The sequence below is a fragment of the Tamandua tetradactyla genome, chromosome 14 (genome assembly GCF_023851605.1).
Source record: "Tamandua tetradactyla isolate mTamTet1 chromosome 14, mTamTet1.pri, whole genome shotgun sequence".
Lineage (NCBI taxonomy): Eukaryota > Metazoa > Chordata > Mammalia > Pilosa > Myrmecophagidae > Tamandua > Tamandua tetradactyla.
This window is the reverse complement of record NC_135340.1, coordinates 56587700-56614860: the sequence shown is the minus strand read 5'-3', so window position 1 is coordinate 56614860 and position 27161 is coordinate 56587700. Positions and strand designations below refer to the sequence as shown.

The 27161-nt window shown below is 39.1% G+C and overlaps 1 protein-coding gene and 1 pseudogene across 3 annotated transcripts in view; one reads left to right on the top strand and one right to left on the bottom strand.

Moving 5' to 3' along the window:
* Positions 1-27161, bottom strand: part of STARD9 (StAR related lipid transfer domain containing 9) — a 205243-nt gene that overhangs the window by 75513 nt on the left and 102569 nt on the right. For 2 of the 3 annotated variants that reach the window (XM_077127589.1, XM_077127590.1), the window contains exons 7-9: positions 26439-26551; positions 5922-5991; positions 3671-3743 (exon numbers count right to left, since the gene is read on the bottom strand). In XM_077127589.1, the coding sequence (XP_076983704.1) occupies positions 3671-3743; positions 5922-5991; positions 26439-26551 (256 nt within the window). Of the gene's footprint in view, positions 1-3670; positions 3744-5921; positions 5992-26438; positions 26552-27161 lie in introns of those variants that run through there. The other variant, XM_077127591.1, reaches the window with a different exon arrangement.
* Positions 8428-9565, top strand: LOC143655995 (ceramide synthase 2 pseudogene; annotated as a pseudogene).

Below are 27161 nucleotides of genomic sequence, written 5' to 3'. Positions count from 1 at the left end.
ACTTGTACGTGTGAGGAGGGTATATGGGACTCTATTTTTTGCATGATTTTTCTGTAAACCTACAACTTCTCTACTTAAAAAAAATCAATTGCCTTTACATGTGTGTATTTTCTACTCTCTATCCATTCCATTGATCAATTTGTCTAAAAATAATGCCACACTGAGTTGATTACTCTAGCTTTATGCAGAATACAGTATATTGTGAAGAACATTCCACATGCACTCGAGTATAATATGTATTTTGCAGAGATTAGCTGCAGTTCTACAAATATCAGGTCATGTTGGTTAATAATGTTGCCCAAATCTATATCTTTAGTGTTTTCTGTCTAGTTGTTCTATTAATTTTTTAAAGTGAGAGTACTAATGTCCTACTATTGTTGAAATATCTAGTTCTCCTTTCAATTCTATCAGTTTTTCATTTATGTCTTTTGGGACTCTATTGTTGGGAGTGCCTACCTTTATATTGTTATTATCTTCTTGATGTATTGACCCTTTATCATTATGAAATGTCCTTTTCTTTGTCTCCAGTAAGTATTTGTCTTTATAATCTAATTTTATTTTTGCCTGACATTAATGTAGAACTGTGGCTCTCTTATGGTTACTATTTGTCTAGTATGTCATTTTCATCTTTTACTTTCAAACTCTTTATGTCTTTGAATCTAAGGTGTGTTTCTTATAGGCAGCATACAGCTGGGTCTTGCTTTTGTACAGTCTGACAATTTGTACCTTAGTCCCTTCACACAATGTCATTATCAGTGTGTTTGGGATTGCATCTGCTGCTTTTATACTTCTTTTCTATTTGTCTCATGTCTTTGGGTTCTTCAGTTCTTCCTTCATTGCCTTCTGTTCTGTTAAATAAATATTTGTAATGTACCACTGTAACTTTTCTGTTGATTTTTTGACTAAATATTTTAGCTATTTTGTTAGTGGTTGCTTTAGGGATCACAATATGTATCTAATCATGATTTACTTCAAAATAATACAAAATTATTTCTCATAAAATAATTTGTTCCAATGTATTTCCTTTTCTTCCCTATTCCTTTGTGTGACTATCATATACATGTCTGTTATAAAACCAACAATATAGTGTTAGAGTTATTGTTTTATATGCTTTTATTAAGAATATTAGGAAAAGAAATATGAAAGAGTATATCCATATAGTCTTTCATGGTTACTTACATATTTACTATCTCCACCATTTTTCACATCTTCATGTGGATTTGAGCTAGTCTGATGTCATTTTCTTTCAACCTAAAAGATTTCATTTAATTTTCTTATCAAGTAGATCTGTTATCAAAGAATTCTCAGTCTTCCTTTTTTTTAATATGGAAATATTCTTATTTTACCTTCATTTTTGAAATCTAGTTTTACTACATATAGAATTTTTAGTTGACAGTTTAATTTCCATTCAGCACTCTGCCTTCCAGCGTACATTCTTTCTGATGAGAAGTCAGTCATCAATCACATAATTGTTCCCTTGTATATAATTAGTGATTTTTCACTAAATAGCTTTCAAATCTGCTGTGGAGTGCTGAGAACTTTTCATGTCAGTTATTGTCCATTTCAACTCCAAAATTTCTATTTTAGAAAGTAATTTTTATCATTTTACTGAAATTCCTTATTCATTGAGCCATTGTCATCATATTGCCTTTAAGTTCTTTGAACATTTTAATATTAGCTACTTTGAAGTCCTTGTATGCAAAATCCTACATTTGGAGCACATAGAGCCATTTTCTACTGACTTTTTTTGTTCCTGAGCATGGATCATACTTGCTTGCTTTCTTATTTGGGGGCTGGAGAGAGGATGGTATGAATATCTAATAACTTTTGGTTGAATACTATACTGAACATTTTAGGTATTCTGTTGGGTTTTTTTTTTTTTTTTTTTTTGGCATGGGAAGGCACCAGAAATCGAACCCGGGTCTCCAGCATGGCAGGTGAGAACTCTGCCACTGCACCACCATTATTACCTGCCTTAGATAATATTTTTTAACAAATCTGGATTCTGACTCCCCATCCCACCCCTACCCTTGAGGTTGGTAGTGGTGGTTGTTTTGTTTAACTTGGGTGGACTAAATCTGGGACGTCTGCCTCAACTTCAACATGTAACCAAGGATGTCTCTATTTAGTTTTTCCCTCTACTTATTTATGATTTCAAACCTGCCTTCCTAGGGACCCCCCCCCCCCATCTATATAGCTTAGTGTTCAGACAAAGATTAGTCAGAAATTGTGATAAAACACCTTAAGCCATTTGCTTACAGATCTATCGTGTATGCTGGGGAATGTATTAAAAGTTCAACTTATTTTTAACTCTGCTCCAGTATTCACCCACCACAGGGCCCTCTTGCATCTCCTCTGCACATATGCGCATGCTCTGTCAGCCAGCACCATGTGGGTAGCATAGGCCCATTCAGACTCTGCATATGTGTACAGCTTCTGGTCAACTCAGGACTATCATCTCCCATACTCTCATAGCTAGTCTGCCAGTCTGAGTCTTGCTTGCAATAGACTAGGGGACTCACTGGCCCATCCTGTTCTCTTGCCACTGAGATAACTACTTTAACTGACAATATTCCAAAATCAAGTGAAACTCTCTAGTAGTGGCAGCAGCAACACTGCTGGTTTTCATAGTCTTCTCTTTTCTGATCTAACTAGACCACCAACAGAGCTGGGATGTGGGTAGGAATAGTAGCATCCCAAGGCAAAAGCAACATATATTTGGCCAGCTCTTCCCCAAAATTTAGTAGTTTTTAGGAATAAAGGCATCTCAGTTTGTTATATGCTTTTGGTCTATTTTCATAGCATAGAAATTGTTGTTCTGGCAGTTTTGTCCAGCTTGATGGTGCTTGTTGGGGGTAGAATTTGTCAACCTCCATACTCCATCATAATAGAATTGACTTTCCTACTGTTTAATGTTCATTTTCATTTCAATCTTGATTTTCATTTTAAATGTCCATACCAATCACATAGATGTGAAAGTGCTTTGAAATGTTAAAAATAAAATGTAAATAGATGATATTTTGATTAGATTTTATCTTAGTTTCCCAGTTACTAAGATAAATACCACAAAAAGGGTTAGCTTAAACAACTGGAATTTATTAACTCAGGGTTTTGAGACCAGGAGAAGACCAAAATTGAGGCAAATAGCTAGGTGATGGTTTTTCCTTGTAGACTGCGATATTCTGGGGTTGGCTGCTGGCAATCCTTGGGTCCTGGGCTTTTCTGGCACATGATATGCACGTGCTGTCTTCTCATTTCTCTTCCAGGTTCATGACTTCCAGCTTCTTGCTCTTACCTGTGGCATTCTCTCTTAATTACTGAATTTCTTCTGCTTACTAAGGATTCAAATAATCTGGATTAAGATCTGACATTATCCACTTGGCGCACATTAAAAATAATATCTTCAAGAGATGCTAATTATAATGGGTTCACAACCACAATAATGCAGATTAAGAACACAAGTCAACCTATGGTAGTCTTTATGAAATGCTTCTATCTCCTTTAGGTGTATAGCTTAACTGATTGTGTGTGGATCATCTCTATAGTATTAGGTCAAATGAGGACTTGTTAATGGAAAGGTACAAGTAAAGGAAAGGAAACAGAAATGAAGAAAGTGGTCAAAAGAGACAAAGAGAGGAACAAATCTCATCAAATATAAAGGTTAACCAACCTGTGTGTAGTGGATAGTGAAGATGGCATGAGATCTGCTGCTGGCTTCATGAACATGGGTGGCTGCTGTGATTCTGTATATATAAGGGAAGACAGTTAGGACAAGGATTGTTTATGCATGGTGAATCCTTAAGGATCCATGGAAACACAAGAAATGTTAGTGCTGTCACAGACGAAAAAGATAAAAGACTCATTTTTAGTCCAGTCCAATTAGGAAAGCAGTCCAAAGCGGGCAGAAAGTAGCACCCTTTCTGCTAATATCTGAGGAAAAAAGGGAGTGTACCTTCATTCTAAACCACTTTAAAACATTTTTTTTAAGTGATAGAAGCAAAACTCAGAGTGAAAAACGGAATACTACAGTGTCATTAATCTGGAAGAATGTCCCTAAGTCATATTCATTAAATATGAAGTCGAAGTAGAGAGCTTGCCGGAGAAGCCTCAAAGGCAGAAATGATACATTGTGATTAAACAAGAATAATAATCTTGTGCCAAAAAGAACACTGAAACGACATCTTGAATTATGTCAATGTCATTCTTAAATCAGATGGAATTCACAGTTTCTCATTACAGTGTAAACCCATTCCAGTGATAATCCTTTAAAGTCCAGAGAGTCTTCCCTTTATCTCAATCTAAGTCAACCATTTCGTTTAAAATCATTCCACTGGTTTCTGTTATAAGAAAAGCTGGGGAATTGAAGAAAAGGGTCAAATCTAAAGGGCAGTCTCATGATTCAAGTATAAAGAGGAAAAGGTAAAGCCTAACACTTTTAAAGATCAAGTTACTCAGGGTACCCTATAGACCAGAAGCAAGTGTTTCTGGGATATTTTCCTGAAAGGCCCAGGAATAGACTAATAAGTATAAAGTTTTCTTTTCATGTCCAGTATGAAGGTTAGGCTCATGTGTCAATTTGCCCAGGTAATGGTGCCCGGTTGTTTGGTCAAGGAAGCCCTGGTCTAACTGCTATTATGAAGACATTTCTTGGATCTAAATCATCAATAAGTTGAATATACTTATGATTGATTACATCTGCAATCAACTGAGAAGACTGCCTTCAGCAATGAGAGAGATGCTTCATACAATCAGTTGAAGGCTTTAAAAGGAGAAGTGATGACTTGAGTCAGAAGAGAGAATTTTCATCTCTCCTTCAGCCAGCCAGCTTCTCCTGGAGAATTTATTAAAAACCTTCATTGGAGTTGCCAACTTGCAGCCTGCTTTACAGAATTTGGACTCACGCATCTCCACAGTTGAAGAAACAATTTTATAAAAATCATAATATCTACAGATATCTCCTGTTGGTTCTGTTTCCTAGAGAACCCTAATACATCTAATTACTTTGGATCTACCTATTAATAGGATTAATAGAAGATGCCAAATTTTTCTTTCATAAAAAGGAATTTTTTTCAGGAATTTACTAATAATGTGCTGGATATTTCTAGTAACTAACAATATGGAGTTTATCACAATTTACATAGCCTTCAGTTATTCATAGCAGCAGATCCAAAACAGTCTTTTTTGGGTAAACTTCTCAAGGATGCAAAAAAAGAATAAAAATGAAAAAAAATAAAAATGACTAATACACTTTATTAGTCCTTATCTCTACCAAGCCTGAGGACAGGCAAGAATCTTTTCTTTGATCAAAACAGCAGGGCCACGGTGGCTCAGCAGGCAAGAACGCTTGCCTGCCATGCCAGAGGACCCAGGTTCGATTCCTGGTGCCTGCCCATGTATTTAAAAAAAAAAAAGAAACAGCAGAAGTTGTGTATTATAAAAGAAGGTTAGGGGGTGCGCAGGTGGTTCAGTGGTAGAATGCTCGCCTTCCATGCAGGAGACCAGAGTTTGATTCCCAGACCATGCATACACACTCCCCCCACCCCTAAAAAAAAGGTTAGGGCAGGCCATGGTGGATCAGTAGGCAGATTTCTTGCCTGCCATGCCGGCGACCCAGGTTCAATTCCCGGTGCCTGCCCATTCAAAAAAAAAAAAGAAGAAGGTTATAGCACAACTGTCTGCATTTATTGCCTAATTTTATTATAGCCTAGACAAATTCTGGTTTCATTACTAGTGAGAATAGCACTAAACCTTAGTCACTCACCCTGGGTACTCTACCATTCTGAGAAGAGCTCCTGCTTTTGGATGTGGAAAGCTGCAGACAGACAATTATAAGTAACATCATACATTCCAAAGAGGAATAATGAGAGCAAAGGATAGAAAAATGAGACTGAAAGAATGATAGGTACAAACAAACCTGTTACCTGTTTGCTATTCCCTCCTCCAAGAGTTGAATTACTTGCTTATAGTTGGTAACTACATGTTGAGATAAACCTATCAGATTTGTGAGGGGGAGGGAGGGAGAAAAGAAATTAAATAAAAATTTTGGTAAAGTTTAACCTTTTCCTGTAGGTCTTTAACTTTGTCCTTCCCACGTCATATCATTTGATAGGCAAGGGAATTTTGCTAAATTCATTCAGATAAATTAAATCAACAAGTATTTATTGGAAGCTTACTGTCAGGTAATAGGACAGACTCTGGGAACCACAGATCTCTTTCCTCTAAGAGATTATAGTCTAGAATTCATATAGTGGCACGCTAAAATAATAACTCATTACAATTTTGCTATATAGTTACACAAAGTTCCCATATATTACCTCATTTGTTCCTCACAAAATTCCTGAGGCAGGTAGCTGCTATGTACCCCACAAGATGGCAGACTCAGTGTGGCATGCAAAATATCCAGTATACATGAACCTATCCTTCTATAGTATACAAGACACCATGGCCAAATGAAGGGATAATAAATGCTAAGGAGATTAGCAGAATGCTCATGCCAGGTTCCATGGAGGAGGTAAAACTTAAATTCTGTCATTGTAGAATAGGCAGCTTTAGCCAGGTATAGTGGAACTTAAGGTCATGAAAGTTAATCTTTATGGCTGGTTAATGATCAAGTCACAAATGGCCTTCACAACTGTTAGCGATTCAGGAGCAAAACATCTTCATTGGCTCATTGCTGAATACAATTACACCAAAACTAAACAAATTAATTTGCTGACCGAATTTTTTATATTAAGGAATTTATTATTTAGGATAATGGATTTATGGTTCTTTAAAAAAAACATTCCTTATCTTTTAGGGTAACATACTATAAAATACTTACAGATGAAACAAGGTGAAACCTGCAATTTGCCCCAAAACAATAGAAGATATTGATGAGTGGATGAGATTGTGGATAGCACAGGATCAGTCAAGAGTTAATTGTTGTTGTGACTGGAAAATGTGTACATGGGGATTCATTATACTCGACTACTTTGGTGTATGTTCAAAAATCTCCATAATAATAAGATTTTAAAAAATTTAACCAAGGATGAAGACTTTCTGTCTGGTAGTGGCAAACTAGATAATATGGACCCAAACCTTCTACTGACGACCACTAGAAACAGCTGAACAAAATATAAAAGTTATCTGCCTGAAGGAATAGAGGGATAAGATACTAAAAAATTTTCCAGGCCATAAACTGGGATAAGATAGAGGTCCATAGACATAAGGCCCTCCTCATCTGGGTCTGCTTTTCCCTTGAGGAATTTTCCAAATCTGCAGGGGAAGTAGGTGAGAGCAAGTCTGGTGACAATCTTTCAGGGTTAGGGAGACAAGGACTGTAGTCCACAGCCATACAGAGTGGGTCCTGGGGGAACCCCACTTTTTGGGCTGGGAACCCAAAACACAAAAACACAGGAATAAGAGGGAATTATAAGAAGATAAGTCTTTAAAGGAATTGCACTGAACATTCTCAATTCCTAAATTGGACTGAGGTGATTCTGGATCACCAGCATGCATGGGAACATGGCACAAATAAATATAAGACCCCTAAATCTTCTGTAAAGGAAATATGATTTTCTTAGACATCCAAATTATTTCCATAAACAATTTTGCAAATATTGGATGGCACACAATTATAATCAACAAAACAAATAAGTAGACCTGGAAACATGAATGAAAACCAGCAAAAATAATAGGTAAGAAAAGAGACCCAAGAAAGACCCAGAAACTGGGATTCCAGACAGACTTTAATATAATTCTGCTTTCAGTTCACAATGAGCTAAAAGACAAAATTTCAAAATTTCACAGGGAAATGGAAACTATAATGAAAGAATCTAATGGGAATTTGAAAAATGAAAAATAGTGTAAGTGAAAAATAACAACTCAATATATAAATTAAACAGCTTATACAGTGGAAGAAAGAATTAGTGAATAGGAAGATATGCCAGAAACAACCAAAATTAAGCACAGAGAGAAAAAAGATTTAAAATACAGAAGAGAGGATAATAGTCCTAGAGCACATAGGGAGTGGGACTAACATATCTCTAACTACAGTTCCAAAAGGAAAGGAGAGAATAGGATAAAAGCAGTATTAGAAGAGGTAATGGCCAAGAACGATCCAAAACTGATAAAACATATATAACAACAGATTCAAGAAGTCTTGCAGGAAAAATTTTTTAAATCCTACCCTTGGGGTCCCCACCCTGCCCCAGGCACAGGCCCCCACCTGGTCTCCAGCTCCAGTACCACTAATGGCCTTTCTTTCCTGGGCTGAGCTCAGACCAAGCTTGGCTGGGCTCCACAGGAGGAGGGAGGGAGGGAGGCGGTGGGCAGAAGGGGGAGGAGAGGCGCGAGGAGAGCCAGGCCATGCAGGTGGGGGACCCACAGCCTGGACTGAGGAGACACAGAGCTCTGCTCCCGGCCCCGCCTGTCCACGTCACCAACAAGATGCTCGAGACCTTGTATCACTATTTCTGATGGAACAACTGTGGCTGTCCGTGAATTTAGCCTGGGCTAATCTAGAAGATCGGGATGGGGGCATCTATACCAAGGTCTCAGACCTCTACGTCACACTGCCCAAGGCTTTGCTCATCCTCTCCATACAATACTTCTTTAAGCTTTACATGGCTACACCACTGGCTGCCCTCCTGAATGTAAAGGAGAAAACTTGGCTGTGGGCCTCCCCAACCCCATGCTGGAGCACTTCTACCTGACCAGAGGCAAGCAGCTTAAGCAGGTAGAGGTGGAGCTTCTGTCTTGGTAGAGCAGGCTCTCCAGGCGCCAGGTAGAGAGCAGTGGTTTTGCCATCACCGCAACCAGGACCTGCCTAGTCTCCTCAAGAAGTTCCAAGAAGCCAGCTGGAGATTCATTTTTACCTGACTGCTTTCATCGTAGGCATGGCTGTCATTGTGGACATACCCTAGTTTTACGACATGAAGAAAGTTTGGAAGGGGTATGCCATACAGAGTACCATCTCTTCCCAGTACTAGTACTGCATGATTGAACTTTCCTTTTACTGGTCCCTGCTCTTCAGCATTGCTTCTGACATCAAGCAAAAGGATTTCAAGGAAAAGGTCATCCATCATGTGGCACCATCATCCTTATCAGCTTCTCCTGGTTTGCCAACTACATTAGGGCAGGGACTCTCATCATGGCTCTGCACGACTCTTCTGACTACTTGATAGAGTCAGCCAAGATGTTCAACTACATGGAATGGAAGAACACCTGCAACAATATCTTCATCTTTGCCATTGTCTTCATCATCACTTGACTTGTCATCTTGCCCTTCTGGAACCTGCATTGCACCTTTGTGTACCCACTGGAGCTCTATCCTGCCTTCTTTGGCTATTACTTCTTCAATTCCATGATGGGCATGCTGCAGCTACTGCACATCTTTTGGGCCTACCTCATTTTGCGCATGGCCCACAATTTCATAACTGGAAAGCTGATAGAAGATGAGCGCAGTGACTGGGAAGAAATCAAGAGCTCGGACAGGGAGGAGGCTGCAGCATGGGTGGGCACCAAGAGCCAGCCCCTAGCCAATGGGCACCCCCTCCTCAATAACAGCCATCCTAAGACTGACTGAACCTTGGTTTCTGCTGCTCCTCAGACTGATGCATAAAGCCAAGAAACTATCCCATTCCCACAGGGTCACTTTAAGCTCCGAGGAGAAAGGAGGAATGAGGGGAGAGTTCTTTGTATCCTCCCTCCATGCTTCTTTGCCACCTAGTTGCCTTTAAACCAACTTTTAACTTATTCTTTCCTCAGGTATAGAGGAGACAAGTTTCAGCCTCTATTAGAGGGGGGACATTCCTCTCTATCTTCCAAGTTGTCCTTCCTATTGCTTTTGAGCCCCCTCCTCAGCTCTGGGATAGGGGTGACAATTCACATTTCTTAAACTTTAGAATTTGGCCATACCTATTTGCCTTTGACTCCCAGATCTCGGAAGCCAGGGTCATGCCTTACTATCCCATCTGTGGGCCTCATTCTGCCAACGTTGAACCAAGGTTCACCTTCAAACCAAAGCTGAGCTGCCTTTAACTTTTTCCTTTCCAACACAAAAGGATTTAGTGTAGAAGGGTACATATGACCCTTTCCCTACCTCTGCCAAAAACTAGGGACTATTTTGGGGACTGCTCAGATGGTCTTTCTTTTGATTACTTCTCTATCAGCTGACCCTGTAGCCACAGGTCCAAGATCTAGCTGCCTCCTTTCTCTGGCCTTCTCCCTTTCTTCCCTTCAGCTAGGCTAGCTGGTTTGGAGTAGAATGCAACTAGTTTCAATTTTTATTTATTAAACATTTGAGATTTTGGTTTTAAAGCCAGAATGACAGCTAGCACCTGAAATTTCAGCAGCGGGACTATTTCAGACTAAAATATACTGTTAATGTGTTCTTGTTTTTTTAATTAAAATATATTAAAGATTAAGTAAAACATGGGGGAAAAAAAAAGAAAACTCTACCCTTAGGCCCTTCATGATAAGCAAACAAAAAATGCAAAGATTTTATAGAATCTTAAGGGGAAAAAAAAAGGAAACATAGAAAAAAAGATTAAATTGCAACAATTAGACTGAGAGATGGCTTTGTAACAGAAACAATGGAAGGCAGAAGATAAGGGAATAATTAGTAATTGCTGAAAGAAAATATCTACCAACTTAAAATTCTATAGTCAGTTAAATTATCCTTCAAGAATAAAGATGAAGTAAATATATTTCCAATGAATAAAAAGCCAAGAGAATATGTCAGTTGCAGACTAGAAAGAAATACTTGAGGCTGAGCCAGATTTAGAAGGTGGGAGATTTAAAAAATAGCATATAAGACAGACAAGAAGAGACAAATAGAGTTCAAGCCTCCCAAGGTTTTTTCATTCCTTGCCAGAACCAAAAATACCAGTTAATATTAGACTCAATAAGTCAAAGATTCATATTGTAATCTCTAAAGTGACCATTAAAATAACACTAAAACAACAGTAATAAGTAAATAGGAGAAATGGAATAAATTTTTTGGGGGGTATGTAAAGCTTTTTATGAGTTTGCTTGTTTGTTTGTTTTGGCACGCAGGCTCCGGGAATCAAACCCGGGCCTCTGCATGGCAGGTGAGAATTCTGCCACTGAGCCTCCACTGCACCGCACAGAGATATGGAATAATTTTTTAAAAAGCTCCAAAGACAAAAAAGTAGAGAAAAAGGAACATAAAATAGGCAAAGCAAACAGGAAAACCCAAGGCACATATTTAAATCCAAATAAAATTAGTAACTACATTAAGTGTATAGAGAATATATGCTACAATTAAGAGATCAAAACTGTGACAATACATGAAACAAATCAAAACCAAAGTAAATGCTTTCATAACATGTTTGCTATTTTTGTTTAGATATGCTTATCTAAAACATACGGATACAGAATTGAAAGTAAAAGAACAGAAAAAGATAAAATATACAAAAGAAAGCTATTTTAATAACACCTGAAAATGTGGGGTAGTTTTTAAGGCAAAAGTAACACAAGTGCACAAATGCCATGTACAGCTCACATTTGTGACAAGAAATTTATAGCCTTAATATATTTGAAAAAAAGGACAGATAAAAGTTTAAGCATCCATCTTACAAAGGTGAAAAAAAAAATCAGCAAATTAGACTCAAAGAAAGTAGGAGGACGAAAACAAACCAAAAAAATAAACAGAAATTAGTAGATAGGAAAAAAACTAACAATAGAGAGAATTCAAGAAACCAAAGGTTGATTCTTTGAAAAGAAAAATAAAATTAATAAATCCTCACACTGAACAAGGAAAGAAGACAAAATGTTAGGAATTTTAAAATCTTACATTTACTAAAAAGATAAGAAAATGTTACAAAAAATTAATGCAAATACATTAAAAATGTAGAGGAAATGCATTTTTTTTAGAAAAACACAAACTTCTAAAACCAACGCAACAAAAAAAAGAGAATATCTGAAAGAAATTAAATTCATAATCGTAAACCTCACAAAAAATACTTCAGACTCAGTAGAAAAGGCTTTCTTGGCAAATTCCACCAAATGTTTAAAGAAGAAATAACCCCAATATTACACAAAATATTTCAGGAAAAAAAAAGAGCATTTCACAGCTCTTTTAGGAAAAAAAATATAGCCTAAACATACCTAAACCCGACAACGGAGAATGGAGAAATGGAGCAGGGAGAAGATGGAGGAGAAGATAAAGAGAAAAAAAAAAAAAAAGAAGTAGAAGAGGAGACTGAGGAAAAGGAGGAGTACTATACACCAAAGTTCACAAAAGCATTATGCATAATTGCCAAAGGTAGAAGCAACCCAAGTAAGTGGCCATCACGAGATGAACGGATATACAAAACGTGGTATATACATACAATGGAATATTAATCATCCATAAAAAATGACATTCTGATTCATGATACAACACAGATGAACCTTGAAAATATCATGTTGAGTGAAATAAACCAAACACAAAGGATGAATATTGTATGAGTCCACTTATATGAAATATCTAGAATAAGCAAATTTATAGATGCAGAAAATAGATTACAGGTTACCAAAAGAGGGGGTGGGGTGGGGAGAGATATTGCTTAATGGATACAGACTTTCTGTTCTGGGTGATGAAAAAGTTTCAATAATGAGTGCTGGTGGCATTATAATAACATTAGATAAAATAAATTCCTGAAATAAAAAAATAATGGTGATGATGGGAGTAAAATAAAGTGAATGTATTTAATACCATTGAATTATATACTTGAAAAGGGTTAAAATAGAAAACTGTGTTATTATATATGTTACCACAATAAAAAGAAGTTTCTTTAAATAATAAAGGAGACCGATGAATCCCAGAATGATTTGATCAGTGACTGGAAAAGTATTTGCAAGCCCCCTTCGGGGAATGGTGAGAGTGGGGAGAAATTCAACTTCCCCAAGTCGAATTCTTGATATTCTCACAAGCAGTGTGGACAACCAAAGCTATGGGCTGAGCCCCCAGTCTTGGGGTTTGTTCACATGAAACTTAACCCCACAAAGGATAGGTCAAGCCTACTTAAAATTTAGGCCTAAGAGTCACCCCCAAGAGAGCCTCTTTTGTTGCTCAGATGTGGCCCTTCTCTCCAGCCAACATGACGAGCAGTCTCACCACCCTCCCCCTCTCTGCGTGGGACATGATTCCCAGGGGTGTGGACCTTCCTGGCAACGTGGGACAGAGATCCTGGAATGAGCTGAGACTCAGCATCAAGGGACTGAGAAAAACCCTAGAATGAGCTGAGAATTAACATCGAGGGATTTAGAGAAACTTCTCGACCAAAAGGGGGAAATGTAAAATGAGACAAAGTGTCAATGGCTGAGAGATTCCAAACAGAGTCAAGAGGTTATCCTGGAGGTTATTCTTACGCATTAAGTAGATATCACCTTGTTGTTCAAGATGTAGTGGAGAGGCTGGAGGGAACTGTCTGAAAATGTAGAGCTGTGTTCCAGTAGCCATGTTTCTTGATGATGATTGAACAATGATATAGCTTTCACAATGAGACTCTGTGACTGTGAAAACCTTATGTCTGATGCTCCCTTTAGCTACTATATCAACAGAAGAGTAGAACATATGGAATAAAAATAAATAATAGGGGGAACAAATGTTAAAATAAATTCAGTTTGAAATACTGGTAAATGAAAGCTAGGGGTAAGGGGTATGGTATGTATATTCTTTTTTCTCTATTATTTTATTTCTTTTTCTGTTGTCTTTTTATTTCTTTTTCTAAATTGATGCAAATGTACTAAGAAATGATGAATATGCAACTATGTGATGATATTAAGAATTACTGATTGTATACGTAGAATGGAATATCTAAATGTTTTGTTTGTTAATCTTTTTAATTAATAAAAAAATAATAATAATAAAGGAGATACTCTAGAGCAGCTAGAAAGAAAAATCTGAGAGGATTGTATTAGCCCATGATAAACTCGAGGATCTGTACTGTAACTACTTGTTGAAGAGTGCTTTGAAAACTATTGCTTTTTTCTTTCTTTGCTTTATATATATGTTATATTATACAATAAAAAAGTTTTAAAAAATAGTAAAGGAGGAAGACGATGGCTATGGGCAATTTTCACTCTTGAACTTTGATGAAACAATCCTCAACCAAATATGAGAAATCCAAATACAGCAATATATAAAAAGTGATAATATATATCACAACCAAATTGGGTCTCTTCCAGGAATGCAAGATAAATACAACATTCAAAGCCAATCTGGGGAAAGAGGCTTGTGAAAAAACTTACCTCCGAGGCTTGGGATGCCACCAGCCCCAACCCCAAATAGCACACCAGCTTGTTGCTACTTTCAACTATAACCAATGTTTAGATTCTGTAGATATCAAGTGCTTTCCAGAAAGTATTTCTTTCTGCAGCATTTGTAAGTGTTCACTTTCCCCCAGAACTGATTAACTATTGACATGCCTTGGCTTTCTCATCCAGAAATTATGGAAACAGGGTCTGTCAGTGCCAGGAGGCCAGTCTGTGTTTTATTTGAGTAACACAATGCACTTTCCCTGTCTCTTTATCCTCATTTATACTGCACACCCCAGACAACCACACAGAAGCAGAATATAGATCGGTGTCCACATATATACCCACACCCACACCCACCTATTATAAAGTGTGACAAGGAACACGTTACACCAATGTTGACTTGTCTCTGAAGACATATCACTAAAAAAATTTTTTTAAACTAAAGAATGGATTTAATTAAACTATGTATTGAAAAAAAATAGCCTACATCTTAGGGATGGTGACTATAATCAGTTTTAGTTACAGAAGCAATTTCCTGAGTTTTCAGCATTCAGTGAGCTGCCAATTTTGATTTTGTGTTGCTCTTTACCCAAATAACGTTTTTTGTTTTGTTTTGTTTGGGTTGGTTGTTTGTTTTGGGGAGGAGGAGGGGAAAAAAGTAGCAATACTGTGTTTGAAAATTATCCTCTGTCCCTGGCCTTCCTGTGTATGTTAACCACCTTAAATGCTTTGGGTTTATAGTGATGGTGAGACATTCAGTGCAAGTATACAGTTATTTTCTCATTAAATCCCAACATGTGTTGGTAGAAAAGCTTTGTAAAAATTCAGTACCTTTTCATGTTAAAAATTCTTAGTGCCCCTTCCTTTTTCCTTTCCTGAACAATTTAGTCATTAAGTAGAGCAGAACAATGTAGGCAACCGTGTCAGAGTGAGGGGAACTTTGTGACCCAGAACAGGGTGTGCAAGCCTGAGAGGGGTGAGGAAGGCATTCACACAGAGGCGGCCTGGCATGGGGGAGCCAGAGCCTCAGCAGGGAGAAGAGGACACCCACGCAGAGGAAAGGCCTGGCACGAGAGTAGAGTGAGGAGGATGGCCACACACGTGGGAGCCAGGCACAGAAAGTCAGAGCCTGAGTGGGCTGAGGAGAACGTGCACACATTGAGGCTGCCCAGTGCAGGGTACCAAAGCCCCACCAGGGTGAGAAGGCTGCCCACATGTGGAGCACCTCCCCACAAAATATTTGTTAATTACATAGGGAAAAACAGTAATTTCACAGTGAAGAAGCTTGGCAGACATCACCTTAATTAAGTGATCAAAGTAAAAGAACACGAGTAATGGAACAAATCAAAACGTATGCCACTTGATTGTATCATAACCATGAAAATCCAGGAAAGAGACTAAAGAACTCTTCAGACTGAAGGAGACTAAAGGGACATCATAATTAAACACAATTATTATTGGGACAACTAGTCAAACTTGAATGGGATCTAAGGATTAGATAGCAGTAATATATTAAAGTTAATTTCCTGATTTTGATGGTTGTGTTGTAGTATGTAGGAGAATACTCTTATTTACAGGAAAAGGGCATGAAAATATTCAAGGGAAATGAGTTACCAAGGTGATAATTAACTCTAAAATGGTTTGGTTCTTTCATACTGTACTTAAAACTTTTTTTAAAGTTTGATTGTTTCGATATTAAAAAATAAAAACTGGCTCCAGGGCTCTTAATTAGAGCCTGGGTCCCGTGACACCGCAAACGGAGCGGCAGCTTTGAGCAACCGGGGCGGCTGGGATAGACACTAGGCCACGACGGCTGGCATAGCTCTCGTAGGTGAGTCCGCAGCTCCCGAGAGCCGCCCTTCGGATGGCGGGAGCGTGTCACTGGCTCAGCCTGGGGCGCAGAGGGTCTCCCAGGATCCAGGCCCGCAAGGACCTACGCCGTCGTTCTTAGAAAGTGGGGTGAGGGAAGGCGGAGGGAGTGCGCTGTCAGCACCCATTCGTGGGGGTACCAGAATATATGAGAGGACTTCCAGAGAAGATGGTGGCTTAGTAAGGCGCACGGGTCTTAGTTCCTCCTCCAGAACAACTACTAAAGAACTAGAAACAGTACAGAACAGCTCCCGGAGCCACGACAGAGACGAGACACACAGCGTACCCCATTCTGGAACGGCTGGACAGGCTAAGAGACTCCGCTGCGGTGAGGTCCCCAAGAGGCGCGCGCTTCCCCGGGCCACGGCGGCTGGTGGCCAGAGTCCCTCCCTCCTTCCTTCCCGGGCCGGCTGGGAGCTTTGGATCAATTTCCCCAAGCCACGGCGACCGGAGCCCCTTCCACACACGCGGCTTCCCGGGCCGGCTGGGAACCTTGGATCGGCGGTTCCCCAAGTTGTGGCGGCCCTTCCACACGTGGCTTCCCGGGCCAGCTGGGAGCTTTTTGGATCAGTAGTTCCCCAAGCCGCCATGGCCGGCGACCCTCCCCCACGCGTGGCTTCCCGGGCTGGCACGGAGCCTCGGAACGGCGGTCCCCCAAGCCGCAGCGGCCAGAGCCCCTCCCTCCCTCCTTCCCGGGCCGGCTGGGAGCTTTGGATTGGGTTCCCCAAGCCGCGGCGGCCGGCGACCCTCCCCCACGCACGGTTTCGTGGGCCGGCTGGTAGCCTCGGAACAGCGATTCCCCAAGCCACGGTGGCCAGCGACCGCAGCCCCTTCCACACAAGCGGCTTCCCGGGCCGGCTGGGAGCCTCGGATCGGCGGTTCTCCAAGCCGCGGCAGCTGGTGACCGGAGCCCCTTCCACACACGTGGCTTCCCGGGCCGGCTGGGAGCCTTGGAACAGCGGTTCCCCAAGCCGTAGTGGCCGGCGACCGGAGCCCCTTCCACACAGGTGGCTTCCCAGGCCACCTGGGAGCCTCAGATCAGCAGTTCCCCAAGCCACAGCGGCTGGTGACCCTCCCCCCCAGGCGACTTCCCGGAGGGAAAGGAAAGAGTCTCCAACAGTAGTAGAGACTGAGCCCAACCTAACACCAATACTGGCATTAAGGAACAACTTCTGACTACTAAAAATAGGCCCTCAGCTCACGCGAAACTGATCAAGGCAGAAGTTGCCGATTGGGCTAACTGAAAAAGAGGAAAGGGGGCGAAACAGAGCCTTCTGCGGCTGTTCCTACAGAGGCTTCATTGCCTCTGGGCTCAGCGCTGGGATTACATAGGTTGCAACTGCCCCGAACACAGAAAGAGGCTGCTTTCAGGGCTCTCTACCACCTAAACCTTCCCCGTGGGAGGGGTGAAAAGCAACTCAGGTGGAATTCCTCTCTCAAGGAATTCAGATCCAGGACTTCACAATTTGAAGCCATTAAAACCAACCTACAACCTTTCCTCTGTCTCCATCACATACCCAGCAGCGAGAGTCTTCCAAAGTTAAAGGAGCCACAACATCTTTTGCTGGTGGGACCCGCAGACAGACAAGCACCACATACTGGGCAGGATAAGAAAAACAAAGCTCAGAGACTTCACAGGAAAGTCTTTCAACCTGCTGGGTCCCACACTCAGGGAAATCTGATTAAATGCCCAGACGCCAGCAAAAAATAACAAATCGCACCAGGAAAATTGAAGATATGGCCCAGTCAAAGGAACAAACCAATAGCTCAAATGAGATACAGGAGCTGAGACAACTAATGGTGAATATACGAACAGAAATGGAAAACCTCTTCAAAAACCAAATTAATAAATAGAGGGAGGACATGAAGAAGACATGGGCTGAACAAAAAGAAGAAACAGAAACTTTGAAAAAACAAATCACAGAACTTACGGGATTGAAAAACACAGTAGAAGAGATGAAAAAAACAATGGAAACCTACAATGGTAGATGTAAAGAGAAAGAGGATAGAATTAGTGAACTGGAGAATGGAACATCTGAAATCCAAAAAGAAACAGAAACTATAGGGAAAAGAATGGAAAAATATGAGCAGGGACTCAGGGAATTGAATGATAATATGAAGGGCACAAATATACGTGTTGTGGGTGTCCCAGAAGGAGAAGAGAAGGGAAAAGGAGGAGAAAAACTAATGGAAAAAAAAATCACTGAAAATTTCCCAACTCTTATGAAAGACCTAAAATTACAGATCCAAGAAGTGCAGCGCACCCCAAAGAGATTAGACACAAATAGGCGTTCCCCAAGACACTTACTAGTTAGAATGTCAGAGGTCAAAGAGAAAGAGAGGATCTTGAAAGCAGCGAGAGAGAAGCAATCCATCACATACAAGGGAAACCCAATAAGACTATGTGTAGATTTCTCAGCAGAAACCATGGAAGCTAGAAGACAGTGGGATGATATATTTAAGCTACTAAAAGAGAAAAACTGACAACCAAGACTCCTATATCCAGCAAAATTGTCCTTCAAAAATGAGGGAGAAATTAAAACATTCTCAGACAAAAAGTCACTGAGAGAATTTGTGACCAAGAGACCAGCTCTGCAAGAAATACTAAAGGGAGCACTAGAGTCAGATACAAAAAGACAGAAGAGAGAGGTATGGAGAAGAGTGTAGAAAGAAGGAAAATCAGATATGATATATACAATACAAAAGGCAAAATGGTAGAGGAAAGTATTATCCAAACAGTAATAACACTAAATGTTAATGGACTGAATTCCCCAATCAAAAGACATAGACTGGCAGAATGGATTAAAAAACAGGATCCTTCTATATGCTGTCTACAGGAAACACATCTTAGACCCAAAGATAAACATAGGTTGAAAGTGAAAGGTTGGGAAAAGATATTTCATGCAAATAACAACCAGAAAAGAGCAGGAGTGGCTATACTAATATCCAACAAATTAGACTTCAAATGTAAAACAGTTAAAAGAGACAAAGAAGGATACTATCTACTAATAAAAGGAACAATTCAACAAGAAGACATAACAATCATAAATATTTACGCACCGAACCAGAATGCCCCAAAATACGTGAGGAATACACTGCAATCACTGAAAAGGGAAATAGACACATCTACCATAATAGTTGGAGACTTCAATTCCCCACTCTCATCAATGGACAGAACATCGAGACAGAGGATCAATAAAGAAATAGAGAATCTGAATATTACTATAAATGAGCTAGACTTAACAGACATTTATAGGACATTACATCCCACAACAGCAGGATACACCTTTTTCTCAAGTGCTCATGGATCATTCTCAAAGATAGACCATATGCTGGGTCACAAAGCAAATCTTAACAAATTTAAAAAGACTGAAATCATACACAACACTTTCTCGGATGATAAAGGAATGAAGTTGGAAATCAATAATAGGCAGAGTGCCAGAAAATTCACAAATACGTGGAGGCTCAACAACACACTCTTAAACAACAAGTGGGTCAAGGAAGAAATTAAAAGAGAAATTAGTAAATATCTCGAGGCGAATGAAAATGAAAACACAACATATCAAAACCTATGGGACGAAAAAGAAAAAAAAAAAAACCTATGGGACGCAGCAAAGGCACTGCTAAGAGGGAAATTTATTGCCCCAAATAAATGCCTATATCAGAAAAGAAGAAAAGGCAAAAATTCAGGAATTAACTGTCCACTTGGAAGAACTGGAGAAAGAACAGCAAACTGACCCGAAAGCAAGCAAAAGGAAAGAAATAACAAAGATTAGAGCAGAAATAAATGAAATTGAGAACATGAAAACAATAGAGAAAATCAATAAGACCAGAAGTTGGTTCTATGAGAAAATCAGTAAGACTGATGGGCCCTTAGCAAGATTGACAAGAAGAAAAAGAGAGAGGATGCAAATAAATAAGATCAGAAATAGAAGAGGAGACATAACCACTGACCTCACAGAAATAAAGGAGGTAATAACAGGATACTATGAACAACTTTACACTAATAAATACAACAATTTAGATGAAATGGACAAGTTCCTAGAAAGGGATGAACAACCAACTTTGACTCAAGAAGAAATAGATGACCTCAACAAACCAATCACAAGTAAAGAAATTGAATCAGTCATTCAAAAGCTTCCTAAAAAGAAAAGTCCAGGACCAGACGGCTTCAGATTTGAATTCTACCAAGCATTCCAGAAAGAATTAGTACCAACTCTGCTCAAACTCTTCAAAAAAATCGAAGTGCAGGGAAAGCTACCTAATTCATTCTATGAAGCCAACATCACCCTCATACCAAAACCAGGCAAAGATATTACAAAAAAAGAAAACTACAGACCAATCTCTCTAATGAATATAGATGCAAAAATCCTCAACAAAATTCTAGCAAATCGAATCCAGCAACACAGTAAAAGAATCATACATCATGACCAAGTAGGATTCATCCCAGGTATGTAAGGATGATTCAACATAAGAAAATCAATTAATGTAATACACCATATCAACAAATCAAAGCAGAAAAATCACATGATCATCTCAGTTGATGCAGAGAAGGCATTTGACAAGATTCAACATCCTTTCCTGTTGAAAACACTTCAAAAGATAGGAATACAAGGGAACTTCCTTAAAATGATAGAGGGAATATATGAAAAACCCACAGCTAATATCATCCTCAATGGGGAAAAATTGAAAACTTTCCCCCTAAGATCAGGAACAAGACAAGGATGTCCATTATCACCACTATTATTCAACATCGTGTTGGAGGTTCTAGCCAGAGCAATTAGACAAGAAAAAGAAATACAAGGCATCAAAATTGGAAAGGAAGAAGTAAAACTATCACTGTTTGCAGACGATATGATACTATACGTCGAAATCCCAGAAAAATCCACAACAAAACTACTAGAACTAATAAATGAGTACAGCAAAGTAGCAGGTTACAAGAGCAACATTCAAAAATCTGTAGCATTTCTATACACTAGCAATGAACAAGCTGAGGGGGAAATCAAGAAACGAATTCCATTTACAATTGCAACTAAAAGAATAAAGTACTTAGCAATAAATTTAACTAAAGAGACAAAAGACCTATACAAAGAAAACTACAAAAAACTGTTAAAAGAAATCACAGAAGACCTAAACAGATGAAAGGGCATACCGTGTTCATGGATTGGAAGACTAAATATAGTAAGATGTCAATCCTACCTAAATCGATCTACAGATTCAATGCAATACCAATCAAAATCCCAACAACTTATTTTTCGGAAATAGAAAAACCAATAAGCAAATTTATCCGGAAGGGCAGGGTGCCCCGAATTGCTAAAAGTATCTTGAGGAAAAAAAACAAAGCTGGAGGTCTCAAGCTGCCGGACTTTAAGGCATATTATGAAGCCACAGTGGTCAAAACAGCATGGTATTGGCATAAAGATAGATATATCGACCAATGGAATCGAATAGAGTGCTCAGATATAGACCCTCTCATCTATGGACATTTGATCTTTGATAAGGCAGTCAAGCCAACTCACCTGGGACAGAACAGTCTCTTCAATAAATGGTGCCTAGAGAACTGGATATCCATATGCAAAAGAATGAAAGAGGACTCGTATCTCACACCCTATACAAAAGTTAACTCAAAATGGATCAAAGATCTAAACATTAGGTCTAAGACCATAAAACAGTTAGAGGAAAATGTAGGGAGATATCTTATGAAACTTACAATTGGAGGCGGTTTTATGGACCTTAAACCTAAAGCAAGAGCACTGAAGAAAGAAAGAAATAAATGGGAGCTCCTCAAAATTAAACACTTTTGTGCATCAAAGAACTTCATCAAGAAAGTAGAAAGACAGCCTAATTTACAATGGTAGACAATATTTGGAAACGACATATCAGATAAAGGTCTAGTATCCAGAATTTTTAAAGAGATTGTTCAACTCAACAACAAAAAGACAGCCAACCCAGTTACAAAATGGGAAAAAGACTTGAACAGACACCTCTCAGAAGAGGAAATACAAATGGCCAAAAGGCACATGAAGAGATGCTCAATGTCCCTGGCCATTAGAGAAATGCAAATCAAAACCACAATGAGATATCATCTCACACCCACCAGAATGGCCATTATCAACAAAACAGAAAATGACAAGTGCTGGAGAGGATGCGGAGAAAGAGGCACACTTATCCACTGTTGGTGGGAATGTCAAATGGTGCAACCACTGTGGAAGGCAGTTTGGCGGTTCCTCAAATAACTGAATATAGAATTGCCATACGACCCAGCAATACCATTGCTAGGTATCTACTCAAAGGACTTAAGGGCAAAGACACAAACGGACATTTGCACACCAATGTTTATAGCAGCGTTATTTACAATTGCCAAGAGATGGAAACAGCCAAAATGTCCATCAACAGACGAGTAGCTAAACAAACTGTGGTATATACATATGATGGAATATTATGCAGCTTTAACACAGGATAAACTTATGAAGCATGTAATAACATGGATGGACCTAGAGAACATTATGCTGAGTGAGACTAGCCAAAAACTAAAGGACAAATACCGTATGGTCCCACTGATGTGAACCGACATTAGAGAATAAACTTGGAATATGTCATTGGTAACAGAGACCATCAGGAGTTAGAAACAGGGTAAGATAATGGGTAATTGGACCTGAAGGGATACACACTGTGCAACAGGACTAGATACAAAAACTCAAAAATGGACAGCACAATAATACCTAATTGTAATGTAATAATGTTAAAACACTGAATGAAGCTGCATCTGAGCTATAGTTTTTTTTGTGTGTGTTTGTTTGTTTGTGTCTTTTGTTTTTTTTATTTTTTTCTCTATATTATCATTTTATTTCTTTTTCTGTTGTCTTGCTATTTCTTTTTCTAAATCGATGCAAATGTACTAAGAAATGACGATCATACATCTATGTGATGATATTAAAAATTACTGATTGCATATGTAGAATGGAATGATTTCTAAATGTTGTGTTAGTTAATTTTTTTTAATTAATAAAAAAATAAATAAATATTAAAAAAAATAAAAATAAAAAAATAATAAAAATAAAAACTCTCAGATAACTAAGAAGAAAAGGAATTCCCTTAATCTGCTAAGGCAATACTACTCAAGTTGGTCCACAGACTGATGCCAGTTGTCAAACTGTCACTGATTTGTCCTAAGTACAGAAATCGAAAGTGTTAGAAACTTTTATAGGAATTTGATAGAGTAATTTATACATATTTTGACTCTATAATGAAAAATTGGGGCTTATGCCTTTTTCCATTTTTCTAGTAATTCATCTTTATTCTATTCAAGTATTGGTATGCTACAGCAATTTTTTAAAAAACTGATCCCTCACACAGATAATTTGAGAAGCACATGATAAAAAGTATCTACTAAAATTAAAGGCTACTAAGGGATATCATCAAGACGGTGGCATAAGACAACCCCAGGAAAGTTTCCCCTTAAAGACAAATTCAACGCTCTTGAAACTCTGGAGGGCAATCAAGACTGGAGAGACTCTAAAAAATACTGACTTGAAAAAAAAAGCTCACCTAAAAATGGTAGGAGAATAGCAAGTCAGACTTGCCAGTCTGGATCCCTCCGCCAAACTCAGATCAGTGCAGTCTGAGAGAGACACAACAGCACACACGGCCCTGGGAATCTCCTGTCATGGTTGCTGACCACAGACACACACATGGAACCCACAGCAGCAGCTTAGAATCCACGTACATTCAGGCACAGGAACCCAATGCCCATGGTGGAGCCCTAGCAGTCAGGCCACATATGCATTCAAAGTAGCCCCTGGAAAATCAGAGTGACCAGCAGTGGAACATTTGGTGAGCTGTGCATACTCTTAGTCCATATTCTAAACAAAAAAATTGGATGTCTTTGAATATTGATCCTATCTGGCTCTATGTAGGTCAGAATACCCTGATGCAAAAATTACCAGGAAAAGATAAACCTCACAGAAACGGGAAACTGCTGGGATGCTAAATACCAAAGTAGACTCAGGGCTGAAAGCTGGAATGAAAGAGTGACCCTCAATGCAGGAGAGGAGTTGATGGTCATAGCCCCCAGAGAGGAAAGTTTACATAAAAACAAATAAAACAACCTAGGATTCCTAAAAAAGGAACAGAGGAAAGGAAGTATTCTCTTCTGCACATGCCCAGAGTAAGATGCAGGGGCAGAAAGACCTGAGAAAAACCAAACTGTTAACCACAGTCTGCACTAAAATTTCCATATAAACTGGACCAAGGATGGAAGAGCCTTAACACACAGCTAATCTACACTAAAACCTTACACAAGAGGGAGAAACGGACTCCCAGAGTTAGCATATCAAAATAATCAAATGCCCAGACATCAACAAAAGATCACAAACTATACAAAGAAATAGGAAGAAATGCCCATTCCAGGGAACAAATTAAATCAACAGAGGAAGCACAGACATTGGAACAACTAGTCAAAGACATTCAGTCAAATCTCCTAAATCAGGTCAAAGAGTTAAAGGAAAATATGGATATGGAACTAAAGGGTAATGAAAAGAAGAATGAGAAAAATTTTAAAGGAACATAACAGAACTTATGGGGACAAAAAAATGCAGTAATGGAGATTAAAAATACACTAGAGTCATTCAACATCAGACTTGAAGAGGAATAACAAAATTAGTTAAACTAAGGATAATCTAAATCATGCAGTCTGAGAGCAAATAAGAGAAAAGAATGAAAAAAAAAAAAAAGCAAAGCATGACCTGTAGAACATGAAATGTATCTAAGAGACATTGCTAGTTCAGAATTTATTTCCTACCAAATACCTCCCTGTCTCCACAAGATTCACTCTATAATCGTATCCACAGCAAAGAGCCCTAAGCTTCACATCATGATCCCTGGATTTTAAACCTGATCCCGTGGCTGACCCTGTATGTACAATACAAGCTGTGTAACACTGTGAGTGCATATCTTATCTTCTCTAGGTTCAGGTAATATACATGATCAAAGAAACTATGATCCTAGCTCCTCTCCTGACTTTGTACATGACTCTGTCCCATTCATCTCTCCCAATCCTAAGCAAGGTTCCTGGTTCTAACCCTGCCCCAACTAGGGTATGATTTCAAGCAAGTCCCTTAAATTCTCCCAGACATCATTTTATCTTAATTCTGAGCTCTCCTCTTGTTACTCTCCTACAGGAAAAAAAAGATATTATAGGACGAGAAGTTGTGATACTATTGTATCAACTCCTGGTCTACCTTCAAAGCACTGTTCTAGACTGACCAAGACAGAAATGTATATCCAAAGGGTTTTATATAGGAACCTCAACCTGGCTCCCAGCAAAGTAAGTGGTATTTCTGTCATTATTTCCAGGCTGCCATTTATGATTGGGGCATTTGGAAAAGACAAAGGTAGCAGAATCAGTCACTGGACACACCTACTGGGTCATGCATCAGTCATGCCTGAATCAGAGAAGAGACCAGCTCTTGATTTTTCACGTCCCTCTCCTTGACAGGATTTAAATTAAAACACTGCTATGGGAACAGGAGCATAACATATATTACTTCTTCTGAGTGGCCTGAAAGGGTAAAAACGTTCTTCACAGAATAATCCAACTGTTCCTTAATAGCAGAACTCAGCCTAATGAAGTAGGACACACAATACTAAACACTTCGAAACGTAAGTGCTTGATGAGGAGGCAGGTAAAACCATGCCCCATATCTCACCATCTCTCTCACTCTCCCCAACTGTCATGACCAAAGGAAGAAAAAATAACACAGAAGGAGACTGGCTGGGAATCAGTTAGGTCCTGCCGAATCTGGCACCTGCAGACCCTCACTTATTCCATTCTACACCCCCCCCCCTTCTATTTCCTAAGCTTTAGCCGCAATGTCCTTCTTGAAAACACCAAGCTCCTCCCTCAGGGCTCTAGCTCATGCTGCTCCCTCTCTTCAAACACTCTTCCCCTTGCTGCACCATTCTTCACCTGACTGGCTCCCATATCCCCTTAAGGTCTTAGGTGAAACTAAACATTACCTCTTCAGGAGAAGTCTTCAGTGACCATCCAATGCAGAGGGGTCACCGCATTTCCCCATATTCTTTTCTATCACTCTGTAAGATTGTTTTTTATTAGCCCTTGGCAACTAAGTATTTGTTTTCTGATTCACCTTCCACTAGATTGCTGGCTTGCTTGTGAACTTTATCAGTATAGATTCACCAACAAGCACAGTAACTGGTATATGTAAGTATTCATTATGCATTTGTTAAATGAATTAGTGAACATTACGAGAGCCTCTCAGGGTTCAATTTGGTCTCAGACTTTCAGGGTCACAATGGCTCACCTTGTACATATGGCCCCATCTCAGGGTGTTCCCTGACCCGCAGAGTACAGGACTTTTTGTGATCAGATTGCTTCAACAGATCCCGCACTCGTTCATTATAGATTTCCAGGAAACTAGAGACAAGTAGAAAAAGGCAATACGGTTAGATTTTGAAAAATGGTGAAGTCTTCTGGAAAAAACACTAAGCCAAGAATAAGAAGGTCCTAGTTCTTATTCCAATATCACTTTTGATAATCTATGACCCTGATCAAGCCAGAATCTCACCCTGAGTTTCTGACTACTGAGTTTTTAGCATTAGCTGTCACCACTGACACTGTCAAGTTTACAGTGTCAGTGCTAATCAATTATCTACAGTTTTTGGCTTGCAATTTCAGTGCTAATTCAAGTTTAGTCCTCAAGAGACTATTTCTTTATGGTTTTTAGGGTATTATGCTACCAGGCTGTGCCTTGATCAAGCCGAGTTTAAACACAGCAGAGTTTAAAGAGCATATTTCTTGAAGTGATTTTCAGATATGTTCCTTGAGCAATATTGTTCCATGACGGGATGAACAATGAAGGAAGTTAAGTGAAAAGGGTTCTGGTTTTCACCCATGTTTTTAAGTAGGACATTTCTCATTTTATCTGTTTTCTTCATTGGAATTCGGATTTAGACATACTCCTTTTTAAAGGTATCTACTTGCATTTCAATCCTTTTGTTATTAAATAACAAGGGTACAATTCATT